The 19,760-nt window shown below is 45.6% G+C and overlaps 1 protein-coding gene across 1 annotated transcript in view; it reads right to left on the bottom strand.

The window, feature by feature from the left end:
• LOC125459481 (low choriolytic enzyme-like) overlaps nucleotides 1–19,760 on the bottom strand; it is a 104,615-nt gene that overhangs the window by 20,375 nt on the left and 64,480 nt on the right. The window contains exon 7 of the mRNA XM_048545982.2: nucleotides 14,890–14,971. Within this exon, the coding sequence (XP_048401939.2) occupies nucleotides 14,890–14,971 (82 nt within the window). The remainder of the gene's footprint in view (nucleotides 1–14,889; nucleotides 14,972–19,760) is intronic.

Here is a 19,760-nt window from a genome sequence, read left to right as displayed (position 1 = left end):
TCCTCCCAAATGTTTGCACACATGTTGGCCCCTCCAAACTAGGTTGCCAGCACCTTCAGATAATCTGTCCTGATGGCGGAGGTGATAAAGGATCTCTCAGCCTAGTTCCCAAGAACACAGCCTTGCTACTGTCTCAATTTACCTTGGCTCTTGAGACCAATCATAGATGGTCATGAGTCTGTGCACTGACTGTGGATCCGAGCAGACAATGGCAACATCATCTATGTACATGCTTTGACCTGCAATCCTCTGCTGCCTGGAATAATCGCCCCTTTCAGGATTGCATCCTTCTTAATGGACTCGGCAAAAGGCTCTATACAGCACACAAACAAGGCAGAAAAGAGTGGGTAACCCTGCCTGACTCCAGATCTGATCAGGAAGCTTTCTGATTCCCATCTGTTGATTAAGACAGCACTACTGATGCTGGTGTAGAGCAGTTGGATCCAACTGCATATTCCTTCCCCAAACCCCATTTTGGAGAGCAAGTCCCACACGTGTGAAGTATCCTGTCAAAGGCATTCTCTCCATCCAGGCTGATGGAGAAGCCATCCACCCCGTGGTCTTGCACATAAGCAATCGTATCCCTGAGTACAGGATTGGTCAGAATAAATCACCAATCCCAAAACAGACCTGACCTAGTTGGCAATGACCTTAGACAGGATTTTTAATCTGCATGCAGCAATGCAATTGGTGCCCAATTTCTAATTTCCTCCTTCTCTCCTTTCCGCTTGTAGATGAGGGTAAGGTAACTCTCCCCAGTCCATTTTGTTAATTTCAAAAATATACTTTATTTGTAAAAATACCTTTATATACATACATAGTCACTGAAGCATATGAAGAAACATACATTGGACTTTGATTCTATCTAACAAACAAACCAAAGACATTCCTTACTTGTACAAGATTATACTTACATATATTTGAGGCATGAAAGGGTCCGATAACTGAATGGACACAATTAAACTTCAGCAGAAAGACCTTGGATGGTAGTCCAAAGCTCAGGTTCCAGCTCATCGTCTCTGAGCAGGAGTTCCTCAAGCAGTGAGCACTTAGTACAGAAGTAGTCACTATGAACAGGAATGGGGTCCAGCAACTTCAACATCATGCAGATATAACACACTGCTTGGTTCCTCCTACAGTCTTTTTTTTAAAATCTGTAAAATATTTCTCGATTTACCTTTAATTTGCATGCAACTTCAAACAGATATTTAAATTAACTGTTACATACTAACCAATAGATGTATGGTATTCTTTTGATTACCCTCTGTTTTGTGCTGAGCCCTCAATCTTGGGCTTCAATTTATCTTTTTAAAGAATTTACAAACTGTGAACAAAACACAAGCAAATAGCACCTTTTGAGAGCCACATCCTGTTGCCATCCATGTGTTAATTGTGACAGAGCAGGTTTGTATTGTAGAAGGCCTGGCAATTCTAGCAGTACAGCTGGATCTTTTCCAGGCTCCTGGGCTGATCAGAGGCAATCGTCCTCAAAATTATCTTTCTTCTCCTTTTCCTCTGACACTCCAGGGAAATCAGCCTCAGTGTATTCAGCCTCTCACTAAAGCTTAAATCTTCCAACCCTGGCAACATCCTTGTAAATCTCTTCCAAACCCTTTCCAGTTTCACAACATCCTTCTTATAGGAGGGAGACCGGAAATGCATGCAATACTCCAAAAGTGGCCAAACCAATGTCTTGTACAGTCACAACTTGACCTCCCAATTCCTATACTCAATACACTGATCAATAAAGGCTAGCATATCAAATACCTTCTTTACTGTTCTATCTACCTGCGACTCCACTTTATAAGGAACCATGAACTTGTACTCCCAGGACCTTACCAGTCAGTGTATATGTCCTGGGATAATGGGAACTGCAGATGCTGGAGAATCCAAGACAACAAAATGTGAGGCTGGATGAACACAGCAGGCCAAGCAGCATCTCGGGAGCACAAAAGCTGACGTTTCGGGCCTAGACCCTTCATCAGAGAGGGGGATGGGTTGAGGGTTCTGGAATAAATAGGGAGAGAGGGGGAGGCGGACCGAAGCTGGAAAGAAAAGAAGATAGGTGGAGAGAGTATATTTGGGGAGGTAGGGAGGGGATAGGTCAGTCCAGGGAAGACGGACAGGTCAAGGAGGTGGGATGAGGTTAGTAGGTAGATGGGGGTGCGGCTCGGGGTGGGAGGAAGGGATGGGTGAGAGGAAGAACAGGTTAGGGAGGCAGAGACAGGTTGGACTGGTTTTGGGATGCAGTGGGTGGAGGGGAAGAGCTGGGCTGGTTGTGTGGTGCAGTGGGCGGAGGGGACGAACTGGGCTGGTTTAGGGATGCGGTGGGGGAAGGGGAGATTTTGAAACTGGTGAAGTCCACATTGATACCATTAGGCTGCAGGGTTCCCAGGCGGAATATGAGTTGCTGTTCCTGCAACCTTCGGGTGGCATCATTGTGGCACTGCAGGAGGCCCATGATGGACATGTCATCTAAAGAGTGGGAGGGGGAGTGGAAATGGTTTGCGACTGGGAGGTGCAGTTGTTTGTTGCGAACTGAGCGGAGGTGTTCTGCAAAGCGGTCCCCAAGCCTCCGCTTGGTTTCCCCAATGTAGAGGAAGCCGCACCGGGTACAGTGGATGCAGTATACCACATTGGCAGATGTGCAGGTGAACCTCTGCTTAATGTGGAATGACATCTTGGGGCCTGGGATAGGGGTGAGGGAGGAGGTGTGGGGGCAAGTGTAGCCATTCCTGCGGTTGCAGGGGAAGGTGCCGGGTGTAGTGGGGTTGGAGGGCAGTGTGGAGCGAACAAGGGAGTCACGGAGAGAGTGGTCTCTCCGGAAAGCAGACAGGGGTGGAAAATTCCCCCCACAGTGATCGAGAACACCCTTGACCGCGTCTCCCGCGTTTGCCGCAACACATCCCTCACACCCCGCCCCCACCACAACCGCCCAAAGAGGTTCCCCCTCATTCTCACACACCACCCCACCAACCTCCGGATACAACGCATCATCCTCCGACACTTCCGCCATCTACAATCCGACCCCACCACCCAAGACATTTTTCCATCCCCACCCCTGTCTGCTTTCCGGAGAGACCACTCTCTCCGTGACTCCCTTGTTCGCTCCACACTGCCCTCCAACCCCACTACACCCGGCACCTTCCCCTGCAACCGCAGGAATGGCTACACTTGCCCCCACACCTCCTCCCTCACCCCTATCCCAGGCCCCAAGATGTCATTCCACATTAAGCAGAGGTTCACCTGCACATCTGCCAATGTGGTATACTGCATCCACTGTACCCGGTGTGGCTTACTCTACATTGGGGAAACCAAGCGGAGGCTTGGGGACCGCTTTGCAGAACACCTCCGCTCAGTTCGCAACAAACAACTGCACCTCCCAGTCGCAAACCATTTCCACTCCCCCTCCCATTCTTTAGATGACATGTCCATCATGGGCCTCCTGCAGTGCCACAATGATGCCACCCGAAGGTTGCAGGAACAGCAACTCATATTCCGCCTGGGAACCCTGCAGCCTAATGGTATCAATGTGGACTTCACCAGTTTCAAAATCTCCCCCTCCCCCACCGCATCCCTAAACCAGCCCAGTTCGTCCCCTCCGCCCACTGCACCACACAACCAGCCCAGCTCTTCCCCTCCACCCACTGCATCCCGAAACCACTCCAACCTGTCTCTGCCTCCCTAACCTGTTCTTCCTCTCACCCATCCCTTCCTCCCACCCCAAGCCGCACCCCCATCTACCTACTAACCTCATCCCACCTCCTTGACATGTCCGTCTTCCCTGGACTGACCTATCCCCTCCCTACCTCCCCACCTATACTCTCTCCACCTATCTTCTTTTCTCTCCAGTTTCGGTCCGCCTCCCCCTCTCTCCCTATTTATTCCAGAACCCTCACCCCATCCCCCTCTCTGATGAAGGGTCTAGGCCCGAAACGTCAGCTTTTGTGCTCCCGAGATGCTGCTTGGCCTGCTGTGTTCATCCAGCCTCACATTTTGTTGTCTTGCAGTGTATATGTCCTGCCCTGATTTGCCTTTCCAAAATGCAGCACCTCATATTTATTTAACTTAAACTGCCTGTCACTACTTGGCCTAATGGTCCATCTGATATTCGCTGTTCGCTGTACCTCCAATTTTAGTGTCATCTGCAAACTTATTAAGCATTCCTCCAATGTTTACATTCAAGTCATTTATATAAATAATGAAAAGCAGTGGACCCAGCACTGATCCTTGTGGCACACCGATGGTCACAGACCTCCAGCCTGAAAAGCAATTCCCCCCCTGTCTTCAATACAGCAGGTCAATCAGCATCATAGAAGCAGTAAAGTTGATGTTTCGGGCCTGGACCCTACTTCAGAAATGGGGGAGGTCAAGGGGATTCTGAAATAAATAGTGGGAGAGGGGGAGGCGGATAAAGGAGACGATATGTGGAGAGGAGACAGACCGGTCAAGGAGGCGGGGATAGAGCTAGTAAAGGTGAGCGTAGGTGGGGAGGTAGGGAGGAGATAGGTCAGTCCAGGGAGGATGGACAGGTCAAGGGGGAGGGATGAGGTTAGTAGGTAGGACAGCGGGGTAGGGCTTGAGGCAGGAGGAGGGGGTTTAGGTGGAAGGACAGTTTAGGGAGGTGGGGAAGAGCTGGGCTGGTTTGGGGATGCGGTAGGGGGAGGGGAGATTTTGAAGCTGTGAACTCCACATTGATACCATTAGGCTGCAGGGTTCCCAAGCGGAATATAAGCGGGATAAGCAGATAAGGGTAGGGAGGGAAAAGTGTCTTTGGTGGTGGGGTTGGATTGCAGATCCACACACACTGTCTCTCCCCTGCACAAACACTCTCTTCCACCCACCACACACACACAGTTTCTCTCCCCAACACACACACACACTCTCCCTCCCCCAACCCCACACTCTCTCTTCTCCCCAAGCTCACACTCTCACTCCTCCCCACACACATATACACATACTCACTCTCCCCCATACAACCCCACTGCAAAGCCTCTTCTCAGGATCCTTTCCTGAAGAAGTTATCCTGCTCCCTCCGAAAAAACCTGAGTGGATCCCTCTGCCACAGCAACTCTCTCGTAATGTTTTCAGCCTTGAAACTGTTCAATCATGTCCTGAAAGCAAACCAGGAACTACAGCCACATCACATTTCTTAGTACCTGCCACGGAACCAGATCATCCCCAACGGACTACAGTGCACATGCAAGCCTTCCAAATTTGGCCCCAACTGTGACAATATCTACAATCAGAACATTGAGACCCTTCAGAAGCATTTCTCCCTGTGACTTCTGAAACACACAGTTGCAGCAGCGTGCCACCATCTCCAAGGCACTACAAATCAGGCCTACCCCGGCTCAGAGCCTCCGTCTCCCAGACCTGCAAAGGACTTCTCCTGTTTTTTATTCTTCACAGGATCCACAACCTGAACTCACAATTCTACTCAGCTTTAGTGGACACAAAAAAAACAATAAGTACAGTAAACTTACTGGTGCCAACCACCCAAAATGGGCTTCCTCCACCTCTCAAAACCCCAAACCTATCCAGGACCTTCCACACAACATGCCCGTTGCTATGGGCTATGTGGCCACTGTCGGAGCAACCACGGATGACGTCACATCCTTCGCCACTGGATATACCGCTTCCGGGACATCGAATGTTACCACCTCCATTTCCGAGTCCAACACCATAGACTCTGAGGACACACCTACCATCACTGCTACTGCCGCCTCCTACCCCGCTCCACCCACACTGATGCAGCTCCGCCCACTGCCGATGCAATTCGCCCACCGCTGATGCAACTACGCCTGCTGCCGCCAACACAACTCCGCCCACCACTGCTACTCTACCCGCAGCTGACACCGACGTTGCTCCGCCCACCACCTCCATAATCAGCAGCTCCAGAGGAGACAGCAGCACTCAGCCCTGCTGAGTCTTCACCATTCCCCTAGACCTCCCCCTTACTGAGGACAAACGGTTAGTCTTCAGTAAAAGGCTCACCTTTGTCCCCCTCCACCCACACATCAACGAATACTAGTCACACTTGGATGCTGAGCAGTTTTTCTGCCACCTCCGCGCTTATTTCTTTAACCGTGCGCCTAACCCTCCCTCTATACTGACCCCTTCTCTCGCCTCCAACACACCCCCTCCTCCTGGACACCACCCCAAGGCCTCCTGCCCTCCCTTAACCTCTTCATCTCCCATTGCCATGGTGACATCAAATCGCCTCAACCTCTCCACCCTTCTCACCCACTCCAACCTCTCCCCCGCAGAATGTGCAACCCTCCGCTCCAATCCCAATCTCACCATAAAACCCGCAGATAAGGGAGGTGCAATTGTAGTATCGCGCACTGACCTCTACATAGCCGAGGCCAGATGCCAGCTCTCTGACACCTTCTCCCACCGCCCCCTTGATCATGACCCCATCCCCAAACACCAAACCATCATATCCCAAACCATCCACTACCTCATCACCTCAGGTGCCGTCCCACCCAAAGCCTCCAACCTAATCGTTCCCCAACCCCGCACCGCCTGCTTCTATCTCCTTCCCAAAATCCACAAACCTGACTGCCCTGGTCGACCCATTGTATCCACCTGCTCCTCCCCCACCAACCTTATCTCCACCTATCTCAACTCCATTTTCTCTGCATTAATTCAGGAACTCCCTACCTATGTCCGTGACACCACCCACACCCTCCACCTCCTCCAGAACTTCCAATTCCCCAGTCCCCAACACCTCATCTTTACCATGGACGTCCAGTCCCGATACAACTGCATTCCCCATACAGAGAGCCCTAAAGGCCCTCTGTTTCTTCCTGTCCCACAGGCTTGACCAGTCCCACTTCACTGACACCCTCATCCACTTAACTGAACTGATCCTCACCCTCAACAACTTCTCTTTCAATAACTCCCACTTCCTACTGACAAAGAGGGTGGCCATGGGTACCCACATGGGCCCAAGCTAATGCCTGCCTCTTTGTAGGTTACGTGGAACAATCCCTCTTCTGTTCCTTCACTGGCCCTAAACCCCACCTCTTCCTCCATTACATTGATGACTGTATCGGCTGTGCCTCATGCTCCCATGAGGAGCTCGAACAGTTCATCCACTTCACTAACACCCTCCACCCCAACCTCAAGTTCACCTGGACCATCTTTAGTACCTGTCTCTCCTTCCTGGACCTCTCTGTCTCCATCTCTGGCAACCACCTAGAAACCGATATCCATTTCAAGCCCACCATCTCCCACAGATACCTAGAATACACCTCCTCCCACCCACCTTCCTGCAAAAATGCCATCCCCTATTTCCAACTCCTTCGCCTCCACTGTATCTGCTCTCAGGATGAGGCATTCCACTCCCATACATCTCAGATGTCCTCGTTTTTCAAGGAGCGCAACTCCCTCCCCCACCAATAGTCGAGAATGCCCTCGACCGTGTCTCCCGTGTTTCCTCCAATTCTTCCCACACAACCCCTCCCCCCAATAAAAAAAACCAAAACAGAATCCCCATCGTCCTCATGTACCACCCCACCAACCTCTGGATCCAACGCATCATCCTCTGATACTTCCGCCGTCTCCCGCTCACAAAGCCATGCTGACTTTCTCTAATCAGTCCTTGCTTTCCAAGCATATGTAAATCCTGTCCATCAGAATTTCCTCCAACAACTTGCCTACCACCGATGTCAGGCTTACTGGTCTGTTGATCTCTGGCTTTTCCTTCCCATCTTTCTTAAATAGTACACAATGTTAGCCAACTTCCAGTCTTCCAGCACCTTATCTGTGGCTGTCGATATTACTAATAGCTCAGCATCGGGCTCAGCAATCTCTTCCCTCCCTTCTCACAGAGATTTAGGATACAGCTGATCAGGTCCCATGGATTTAACCACCTTTATGCTTTTTGAGACATCAGCACCTTGTCTTCTGAAATATGCACATTGGACTTGCATTAAACCAAGCAAGGGACAATTCAGTCAAAAGACTGAAATAAGTGGGTACAGGGATCCCACCCACTGGATGAAAAGTCAGATCTGAGATATCTTCACCAGCTTAGGAAGTCAAGAATTTTAGAACAGCCACACCTATAGCTGTCTGAGGTTGTGGCTTCTTCCTCATGACGGTGTTTGGCCTCTAAGAGTTTCAGGCCAATCAGACGACTGGCAACCTCAAGACACAGCAGTGCCACCAAGAATGACAGCCACAAGTTGGATTGCAGATGGTTCTGGAGCAGGTGCAGCATGGAATTTAGAATACGAGCTAAATGGTTGCCTCTCAAGCTGGGCACAGCAATGGACATGGGCCAGTGACAGGGAATTGAAACGTTCAAGCAAGATGACCTATAAATAGTTTGTTTGAATATATCTATTAGGCAAAGCATGTCCAAACTAAAACGATCCTACAATAACTCCATGAAGCATGGTATCACCAAGTTATCCCTTATTTACATATGCCTAGTACATGACACTGATCTAGCCAGCACAGAACCAGCTCCGAGAGCGAGCAGATACCCTGCTCATTCCTGTTTATATCTGTCAGCCAGTGATCCCTGATTGGGGCTATTAACCTGAGCCAATCAGGGAAATTATATTCTATTAGATTCACACTGCTGGCATTGCTCAAATGACCACATCCCTCCCCCTCTAAATCCTGGGATGGCCAGGATGGCTTGTTGTCAGTGATCAACATCTCTGGGAGTCTATGCATTGCAAAGGATACTCATAACTTTTCATTTATTGTTCCCATGTTTGACAAATGAACTCTATGCATGTCCAACCACTTTGAATGGGAATCCAACATGACAAAAAATATACAGCCAATGAAAGGACTGGTGTAGTTGACGTGTAACTGAGTCCAGGGTTGACCTGGCCATTCCTATGAATATGGGGGAGATGCTGGCAGTAATTTCAGTCTCTGAGCACTGCCCCATAAATGCAGATATGTCAGCATCCAAACCTGGCCACCAGGCATAACCTCTCACTAACATCTTTATTTTTGGGAGTCCCTGGATGACTCTGGTGGAGTTCAGTATCTGGCAGCAACCTTTGCTCAGGAGAATCACTCTTTCTCCCTATAATAATATATTGCCCTCTACTGTGATCTGGTGTCACAGAGTACAGAAAGGTTCCAATTCTGGCTGTGATGGCCCTTTTGTTTTATTAGCTATAAAACCAACAGCTGTTTTAGTTTTGCCATGATGAGACCTTATTGTGTCCACAGTCTGATATTGTCAGTGGTGTCTAGAAAGTTTAAAACCAGAATAGACTCATAGAGTCAAAGAGACGTACAGCACCGAAGCAGGCTCTTCAGTCCATTAGGCTTGGGCATTAGCTTGGGCCCATGTGGGTACCCATGGCCACCCTCTTTGTCAGTAGGAAGTGGGAGTTATTGAAATAAATTTGTCTAGTTCCATTTGCCAGCATTTTGCTTAACAGCATCTTTCCTTTCCCTGGGAAACCAGAATTGAATGTGGTATTCCAAAAGTGACCTAACCAATGTTCTGTACAGATGCGACATGGCCTCCCAATTTCTCTATTCAATGCACTGACCAATAAAGGCAAGCATACCAAACGCCTTCTTCACAAGCCTGTCTAACTGCGACTCCACTTGCAAGGAACTATGAGCCTGTGACTCCAAGGTCTCTGTTTGGTAATCAAACTAGGACCTTATCGTTAAGTGTATAAGTCCTGCCCTGATTTGCCTTACTAAAACGTAGCACCTTACATTTATCTAGATTAAACTCCATCGACCACTCCTCAGCCCACCTGATCAAAGTCTCGTTGCACTCTGTGGTAATCTTCTTTGTTGTCCACTACACCACCAATTTTAGTGTCTCCTGCAAACTTACTAACCATATCTCCTATGTTCATATCCAAATCTCCTATGTGGTGGTGTATCCGCCAGTGGGAGGCAGCTCATGGCATCTGCATTTGCCACTTGACTTTCCAGAGGGTGTTCCAACTTGTAATTATACAAATTCAGATTAAGAGCACACTGCTGAATTTGACCCGAAGCTATGGGTGGCATGGTCCTGTCCTGTTTAAGTAGCGCTAGCAGGGTTCTGTGGTCTGCTACTATTACAAATTAATGTCTGCAAAGGTATTCGTGGAATGTTCTCACACTAAAGATGACTGCCAAACTTTCCTTCTCTATTCAGGTGCATCTTTGTTCAGAATCAGCCAAAAACTGGGAAGCATTCACTTTTAAGCATTCCTCTCCATTAGACCATCTGCGAGGCAACAGGACTCTGACACCGTATAGCGTCAATGCATGTCAGCACCACATCTTGTTTGGCATCGTAGTGTGCCATCACTTTAGATGACAATAACTGCTCCTTCACTTCCCTAAAGGCTACATTTTGGCTACCAGACTATTTCCAATGCTGACCCTTTTTCATTAGCAAACGTAAAGATGCCAGCATCTAGGCCGGGTTACGCATGAATTTCCCTAAGAATTCACTGACCCAAGGGAAACCTAAGCTCTGGTATAGACATGGGAGACGGGGCATCTTTGATCGTCCTTAGTTTATCTTCCAACTGGTGTGACCCATTCCTATTGAGTCTGTAGACCAAGTAGGTTGCATGTGGTGCCTGGAACACATTTTTCTTCCAATGCCGTACACCCACCTTGGAGAAATGTTTAAGCACCATGTCCAAGTTGTCTAAATGCTGTTTATTGGTCTTCCCAGTTGTTAGCATGTCATCCAGATAAATGCTGGCCTGAGGCAGGTCTTGCAAAATGTTCTCCATCTTCTGCTGAAAAATGGCATAGGCTGATGATATCCCAAAAAGCAGTCTCGTGTATTGGTACAAATCCTTATTGCTATTAATTGTAGCATACCTCTGGGAATCCTCATCTAATTACAACCTAAGGTATGCATGGCTCATGTTCCACTTTGTGAAGGACAGACACACTCTCCCCCCGATCCTGGCCAGCTTTGTGTATAAGTCCTCTATGTGAGGGATTCGATATTTATCCAGTTGTGAAAAGCAGCTTATCATTTGTTTGAAATACCCACAAAGGAGAACCAATCCATCAGGCTTCACAATCAGTACAACCAGAGCTGCCCATTCTGCAAACTGCACTGGTTTGGTGATTCCTTCACCTTCTACCTCTCTTGATTTCTGCCTCAACTTTTCCATATAAGGCAAATGGCACTGGGTGGACCTTGCAGAATTGTGGAATTGCTGTTTGGTCAACATGTAAGGTGGACTTGTCTCTTTTGATAATTCCTAGTTACACCTGAAAAACTTCCGGATATTTAATTACGACTGCACTCAGGTAGCCATTTCCTAATCGAAAAATGTTGAGCCAATCAAGTTGAATCTTTCTCAACCAATTTTGCTCCATCAAGCTTGCTGAACTTTTTATATCAATCAGCAGTAACTGAAACGGCTGCTTTTCGCAAGAGACTGGAACAAAAAAATGTACCTTAATCTGTAGGGTTTCCCCAGTATGGACTCTCAGGACTTAAGGGTTGGAGTCCAGAGTGAATTTTGGTAAAGACTGACTCCGTCCATATCGACCTCTGTTAGAACTGGGTGACTATTTGACTAGATGTTTATTTTTATTGGCTCTGATTTGGATGTTGCCAAGTAATACAACTGTTCCAAACCAGATGTAGATGGGTTTTCCAGGTTGTGCACCCTTCTGAATACTAGCCTATGAGTTCGCTTACTCAAATCAGGCCTAGTGGGACTCTTTTGCTGACTCAAGTCCACATACTTGCAGCAACTACAATGGGTTGCCGGCCTGGATCTTCAAGAAAATCTTAACCAATTGGCCAAAGCTGAGCTTTGTTTTGAGGATTTGCTGTGGGCTGCCTAGGGTCCCTCAGTTCAAGATATGTACTAAGTCAGGCTGTGCAACTGCCTTCACTCAAGTGCTGTTCCCCAAGCTTAGTCAGACTGGCAAGGGTATCCACATCATTTGGCGTACCCTGTAATTCATAATCTCTACTTGTTGCATTTTCTAACGACAAAGCCAGATGTAGTGCCTGTTCGAAGTTCAGTTGGGTTTCAGCTTTGCATCATTACTTCACTGTTCCCACATACCAAATAATTGCTCAGCATCCTACTTAGAGTGAAACCAACATCACATGCTTCTGTCAGTCCTTTTAACCTTGGGCAGGACTTATATGCTTAATATCTGGTGTCTCTGGAAAAGTCAGGCTCTGAATAACAGAAAAAGCTGTGGATCCACACACTATCAGGAGAATTACTTGTTGCTTTTCATCTGCACCAATGTCATTTGCCTGGGAAAAAAAAAACACATTCTTTCCACATTCAGGGTGCAGGTTTTGATGGCAAGATCAAAAAAGTCAAGCTTCCCAAACTGTAGTTTGATGCAGAATTGCTTACCACAATTCAAAGGCCAATGAATCTTTTCAGGGGCATGTTTCTCTCTCATCAATATTGAAGTAACTCCACCAAGGCCGGTATCCCTCAGCCCTCACAGCAGCCTAGAATGCAACTCATCCGGTCCTAGCGATTTACCAACTTTTAAATCCATCAAAAATCTCCAATAGCTTCTTGCTTCTTATAACAATATGCTCAAGAACTTCACAGTCCATCATCTCAAATTTTCTACTGACATCCTCCTCCTTCTGAATAAAACAGATGTAAAGTACTCATTTTACACTCTACCAATGTCACGAGGATTCACACACACATTACCTCCTTGGTGCTAAATAAGCCATGTCTTTCTCTGGTTACTCTCTTTTTCTTGTAACTCAATGAAAAATTTTCCGTCAGCCCAAAAAAATCCATTGGCCACTACACCTCATTTCTTATCAGTCAGCAAGTTTTGAATCTATGCCATTCTTGTTTCTTTTATTCTATAAGCTATAAGTTTTCTAACAAATCTGTTGTGTACAACTGTGTTGAACATGTTCTGGGAGTCCTTGTACACCATCAACAGCATTACCATCATTTATTCTTTCATTGCCTTTTTCAAAAAAATTCAGCAATTTAGATCAACAACGTTTTGCACTTTAAAATCTGTACTGGCTCAATTTAATCAGCCCACTTTTTCTATGTTACTGAACAAACTGTAATTAACTGGTTGTATTTGCTGGGCTTATTCTTCTAATTTTTTTTGAATAAAATGTGAGGTTTACAATTTTCCAGTCTTCTGGCATCTCTTTTTAGTCTAAGGAAGACTAGAAGATTATGGTCAGTGTTCCTGCAATTTCCATTCACTTCCTTCAATATCCTTGGGTGCATCTTATCCAGTCCAGGAAAGTAACAGTTCACACCCCTATCAACATGGCCTAGGTATCATCTACTTTACTGGTAACAATAGATGCAAGTTATTAATTTAATATTTCAGCAATGCTTTCAAACCCCATCTTTTTTAGGTCACTAATGGGCTCCACTCATCTTTACCAAGCTTCTACTATTTATACGCCTGAAGAAAATTTTGGGATTCCTGTTTGTGTTGGTGCCAGTATTTTGTTGTAATGCCTCTTCTTTTCTCCAATACATTTTTCCACCTCCCCTCTGAACCTTCTGTCTTCCTGGCTTTAACATGTATATTCTGTCTGACACCTGTCATCAGCACACTTTCTTTTTTACCTTGTGTCTCCTTTGTCATCCAGTGAATTTTGCACTTGTTTGCCCTACTGTCCCATTTGACAGAAAATATCTTGACTGTACTAGAACCAGTTTCTCTTTGAAGTGGGTCCATTGCTCAGTTACGGTTTTTCAAACCAACCTTTTATTCAAGAAGATCTGGCCCAGTTCTGCTCTTGTCCCATTGAAGACAGCACTCTGCCAATTTATTTTCTTACTCTGGATTGGCCATTGACATTTTCAACCATCATTCTAAATCTTATGAGATCATTGTCATCTAAATGTTTCCCAAAGTTATCCATGCAGAATGTGGATCTTTTACACGGTCATATTTCAGAGTCACAATGTGGAATGATGCAATGTATTATTCACAGTGTTCCAAAACATGGAAACTATAGATACCCAAAAAAACATGTTACCAAGGCTCAAGAGTCTGAGGAATTTTCTGCAAACATTCAACAAATGTGGATAAAGCCATTAGGTTTTATGTAGATCAAAAAAAGATGAAAAAAACTTGTTAAAGGTTAAATTGTTAAAGTAAAGCCAAAGATAGAGAGAACAGTGTGCTCTCGATGTTCTTGTTCAATGCTTTGTTTAAGCATCTAAATAGAGATGGGCAAAGTTCTCGGTTTGGAAGAAGAAAGTGAGGAACATGCCTCATGTTGTTTTAAGTGCCACAGGTGAGTGCAGAAGAGTCTGAAGTTCCACAGGACATGGAACAGAACAAGGGAAAACCAGATCAGAAATACCAAAAAGAAGAAACGTAGTACAAAGAAACTTGAAAGTCTCTCGACAGAACCACTAGAACATTAAAAATTTAGTTGGTGCAGATTTGTCCATTTAAAATTCAAACAAACAATTTTTGCAATTTCCAAATCTCATGTCATCTGAGCTAGCAAGATAATCTTAAAACTCAACAAAAAAAAAGCAACTCCTCAGGTAGTGAAGCAGCCCATGTCAAAATGCAGCAAAAGCTGGACACATCCAAGCTTGGACTGATAAATGGTAACTAATATTCACACCAGACAGATGCCAGAAAATGACCATTACCGACAAGAGAGAATCAAACTATTACCTCCTTTATGTTTATGGCATTACCTGAATCTCTCGTGACCAACATCCTGGAGGTTACCTTTGAACAGAAGCTGAATTGGACTAGCCGTATAAATATAGTGACTAGGAACGGCTTTGGTATCTTAAGAAAAGGAGACTTGGTTTTAAGCCGATTCCCCTCCAACATCTGTTCATGATTTAGCTATAATGCAGTTTCACTTCTTGAATTTTGACATCCACTGTACAAAACAGAGCTAAGAACTAATCTCAGACTCACCTGCCATAGTGCATGATTGAGCCATAATCATACACTGTGCCTAGATTATTTGTCTCCAATAGATTAAAATTATGTTCTTTTCCTGTTAAAAAAAATTGAGAATTGATTCAAATAAAATTATTTTCATTGACATAGAAATATCAACTGACAAAACTGGCAGAAGCTGTTGGAAAAATTGTTAAAAGGTTGGCATCACTCAAAATAATATAACACATTAAAAATAGTGTCAGTTTTCAAACTGTTGACAGATGAAGATAAAGCGAGGGTGGTATAGTGGCAACGTCATCCAGAGCCTTTGGCTAACATCCTGGGAATATAGGTTCAAATCAAAAAAGAGCAGTGATGGAATTTGACTTTGATAAAATTTAGAATTTAAAAAACAAGCTAATTTAATGGTGGCCATGTACCTATGGTCAATTATGATTAAAAACCCATCTGGCTTAATAATTATTTTAAGGGAAGGAAATCTGGCCAAAATGTGACTTCAAACACACAACAATGTGATGAGTTATCTCTTTAGGGCTTTTTGGGATATTAGAGATGGTCCATAAATGCAGGTGTGGCTAGTGATGCACCCATCTCATGTATGAATTTTTAAAAAAATTACACCTCACTGAGGTACTGTGCTGAAAATCAAGCCCTTCTATTTCCAAAGTCATCAGAAAAGTTAAAGATGGAGAAGTACACCTAATTCCCCAAATTGCCTGACTTTTAGACACAGGTTGACAGAAAGCATAGATCAGGTTCCTGCACTTAACAAGAATTACTATTTATTTTGAATAAATTTACCTTAGCTTCAGGTAAACAATAATGAACTATTAACATATAACTTCACTAATTAAAACATAAAACCTTTATACACACACACAAAGAAAACAAGATATGGATACTGTAGGCAGAGGTAAAGATGAGGAAGGTAGTTCAGTGGTTCCTGTTTACAGGATTCACAGAGACAAATCTTATACTAATCAGAATACTGCTTCTCAATCTTCCTTCTCTGAAATCTTTCACGTGTTTGCAAGAAGTACAGGGTGACTGCTTCACATTTACAATGGCTACTAGCTTATTACTTAAAAGTCACAGCTTACACTAACTGCTAAAGAAAGTATAAATTGATTTTCTCCAAGCTTAAAGTAATTTTTGCTGCAGAAAGCAGAAGAAGCTCTTGAGCATGCACAGAATTAATGACTTCCGTGTCTTTTGTTCAAAGTTTTCTTATGGCGACATCTTAGGTATAAGCACTACCTAGGTACAGTTCTTGGATACAGCAAAGGAATAAAAGTAGTTGCATTACTTACAGAGTTGAAAAATAAGTTAAAAATAGGAACATATTAAAGGGTTAACATTACAATTAGATAGGAAATTTTAAATAGATGTTACAATGTAGCAGCTCAGGGCAGGTCCTCTGCATATGGTCTGACTGTCTGTGCCAGACCCTAGTCCAACGCCATCCCTGTTCCACTCTTAGCCCCATTCCGCTCCATTGTGGCACTCAGCTGCTCTAAGGTAAGTGGCAGGAATGCACCCTCACAACAGTCTCCAGTCAGGACTCACTGCCTGCACACTGCTCCTAGGTTTCTTCCCTGCGCTGCTCTAGGTTTGGTGCCCACATGTTGTTACTCCAGAGCAACTAAGGTAAGTGGCAAGATTACCTCCTCTCACCAGTCTCCGCGCAGGACTCGAAGCCTGCCCGCTGGTCCGGGTGTGCTTTCCACTTCCTGTTGCAGGGCTTCTTACCTGCGCTGCTCTGAGCTTGCAGCCACATGCTGCTCCAGGGCTTGCTGCTCGTGGTGTTCTGGGGCTCACAGGGTGTGCCGACAGGCCCCAGAGCATAAGGCCACGCTGCCCGTGCTGGTTCCACAGTAGGACCCAGCCCGTGCTCTCTCCGGTCTGTGCTCATTCCACCACAGGACACATCTTGTGATCGCTCCATTCCGCCATGGAATACAGCCTGTTTGCTGTATGACTCCACTCACCAGGGGGTGGGGGACAAGAAAGGGAAACCTATAAAGAGGAGAGAAAAAGAAGGACGGAAAAGGGGTAAGAGGACTGGCGAGCAAAGGAGCTCCGACCAGAGCATCCTACTTTACTGCCATCTACTATCAAGATTGCCCAGATATCTCCTGTTTGAAAAATGCAAATTAAATACAATCAGACCAATTATTGCTCCATCTGTCAAATCTGGATCATCAGCTAAGAAATTAAAAGTATCACCGATACTTGGCCATGAAGCACTTACAGAGCAATACCCCACTTAGTTTGAGACATGTCAGGAATATTCAGCTCCTAACTTATTACAGCTTTGCTCCCAACACAAGCAAAAGTAGGGTTAACAAAGTGTGAAGCTGGATGAACACAGCAGGCCAAGCAGCATCTCAGGAGCACAAAAGCTGATGTTTTGGGCCTAGGCCCTTCATCAGAGAGGGGGATGGGGAGAGGGGGAGACGGACCAAAGATGGAGAGAAAAGAAGATAGGTGGAGAGGAGAGTACAGGTGGGAGGGAGGGAGGGGATAGGTCAGTCCAGGGAAGATGGACAGGTCAAGGAGGTGGGATGAAGTTAGTAGGTAGGAAATGGAGGTGTGGCTTGAGGTGGGAGGCAAGGATGGGTGAGGGGAAGAACAGGTGAGGGAGGTGGAGACAGGCTGGGCTGGTTTTGGGATGCTGCGGGGGGAGGGGACGAGCTGGTCTGGTTGTGTGATGCAGTGGGGGAAGGGGACGAACTGGGCTGGTTTTGGGATGCGGTGGGGGAAGAGGAGATTTTGAAGCTGGTGAAGTCCACATTGATACCATTGGGCTGCAGGGTTCCCAAGCAGAATATGAGTTGCTGTTCCTGCAACCTTCGGGTGGCATCATTGTGGCACTGCAGGAGGATTCCTTTACTAAAGTTACCCTATTTTTAATTAATTGCTAACTCTTTTGTTTAAACTACAAACCAATGTTGAGAATCGACTAATCCCAAGTCTGGTTAGGAACCATTGGAACAATTTCAAGGGTTGTTTGAAGATTTTAATTTTAATATATTGCAAGTAGAGATAGAAAGGCTGATGTGATTCAACAGTCTACATGCATATTGTAATAAAGTGTGTGTAATGCAATTAGAGATCCTGTCTAAGCAATTCTAGTTATAAATTTGGCCAAAATTAAATCCACAGAAGCAATGGTAACTTCCTTGGAGCACATTATCAGAGAAGGCCAAGTGTTACCAAGATCAGTGAAAGTGAATGCTCCCATAAAATTCCCTGTTCTACAACTAAATAGGAAATTATGAGATAACAAGGCGTAGAGCTGGATGAACACAGCAGGCCAAGCAGCATCATAGGAGCAGGAAGGCTGAGTTTCGGGCCTAGACCCTTCATAGTATGTGTGGGCGTAATTTCAGCATGATAGCTTGATCGTTCATAAAATATTACAAAAACAAGCAAAAGTAGTACAGTCAGCAGAGGGCCAAGCAACCTTTGAGAAACTAATGGGAATCTGAATAAATAAACCGATGTTGGCCACTAAACCTTGAAAATTGATTAATGCTAGTATCTTAGGGGTAGGTACAGTCTTGTCATAAAATGTTAAATTTTGAACAGGGTAATTAGTTTGATATTTTTCAAAGAAACTAAACCAAAAACTTAAGAAATACTCCACTGTACAATAGAGTATTATTATTATTGGTTCTTCAACACTTTGAAGTCTATGTCTGACACAATAGCAAAGAAACATTAATCTTTACTGACAATACTCCACTTGCATTTATTGAAAAGTTTAAAACTTGAAACACAAGACTATCCAGATGGAGTCTGTCATTCGAGCATGGATAGGTACCTGGGACTTCGATGTTGTGGCCATTTCGGAGACATGGATAGAGCAGGGCCAGGAATGGATGTTGCAGGTTCCAGGGTTTAGATCTTTCATTAAGATCAGGGAAGGTGGTAAAAGAGGGGGAAGTGTGGCTTTGTTAGTCAAGGACAGTATAATGGTGGCTGAAAGAACTTGTGATGAGGACTCGTCTACTGAGGTGGTATGGGCTGAAGTCAGAAACAGAACAGGAGAGATAACACTGCTGGGAGCTTTTTTATAGGCCTCCGCAAAGTTCCAGGGATGTGGAGGAGAGGAGTGGCAAAACTATTCTGGGCAGGAGTGAAAGGAACAGGGTGGTCATTATGGGAGACTTCAACTTCCCCAACATTGACTGGAAATGCCATAACTCTAGTATGTTGGATGGATTAGTTTTTGTCCAATCTGTGCAGGAGGGTTTCGTGACACAGTATGTCGAAGGGCCAACAAGATGGGAGGCCACACTGGATCTGGTACTTGGTAATGAACCAGGTCAGGTGTTGATTTCGTGGTAGGTCAGCACTTTGGACAGAGTGACCATAATTCGGTTATGTTTAGTTTAGTGAAAGCAAGTAGCGCCTTCAGGCGACTGCGGAAGCGTGTATGGGGAAACCACTCGATAAGCATCTCAACGAAAATCCAGGTTTACAACGCCGCAGTCATCACCACACTGCTCTATGGCTCCAAGGCCTGGGTTCAGTATTGGAAACAGATGCAGCTGCTGGAATGATTTCAGCAACATTGCCTGCGCTCTATATTGTGTATCACCTGGCAGGACCGCGTCTCTAACAACAAAGTGCTGGAAAAGGCCCGGCTCCCCAGCATCGAAGCGACCCTTCTCCTGAAGCAACTTCGATGGTCGGGTCACGTATCGCGGATGGACAACACCAGAATACCCAAGGCTGTGTTCTTCGGGGAACTCTGCGACGGCAAAAGAAACCGTGGTGCCCCGCACAAGAGCTACAAGGACCAACTAAAGCAACAGCTGTCTTAGGCCGGCATCACCTCAATGGAATGGCAAAAGCTGGCCTCTGACAGGGATGCA

The sequence above is a fragment of the Stegostoma tigrinum genome, chromosome 17 (assembly GCF_030684315.1).
Source record: "Stegostoma tigrinum isolate sSteTig4 chromosome 17, sSteTig4.hap1, whole genome shotgun sequence".
In the NCBI taxonomy this organism is placed as follows: domain Eukaryota; kingdom Metazoa; phylum Chordata; class Chondrichthyes; order Orectolobiformes; family Stegostomatidae; genus Stegostoma; species Stegostoma tigrinum.
Note: the sequence above shows the minus strand (reverse complement) of the source record. Positions and strands in the feature narration are given on the sequence as shown.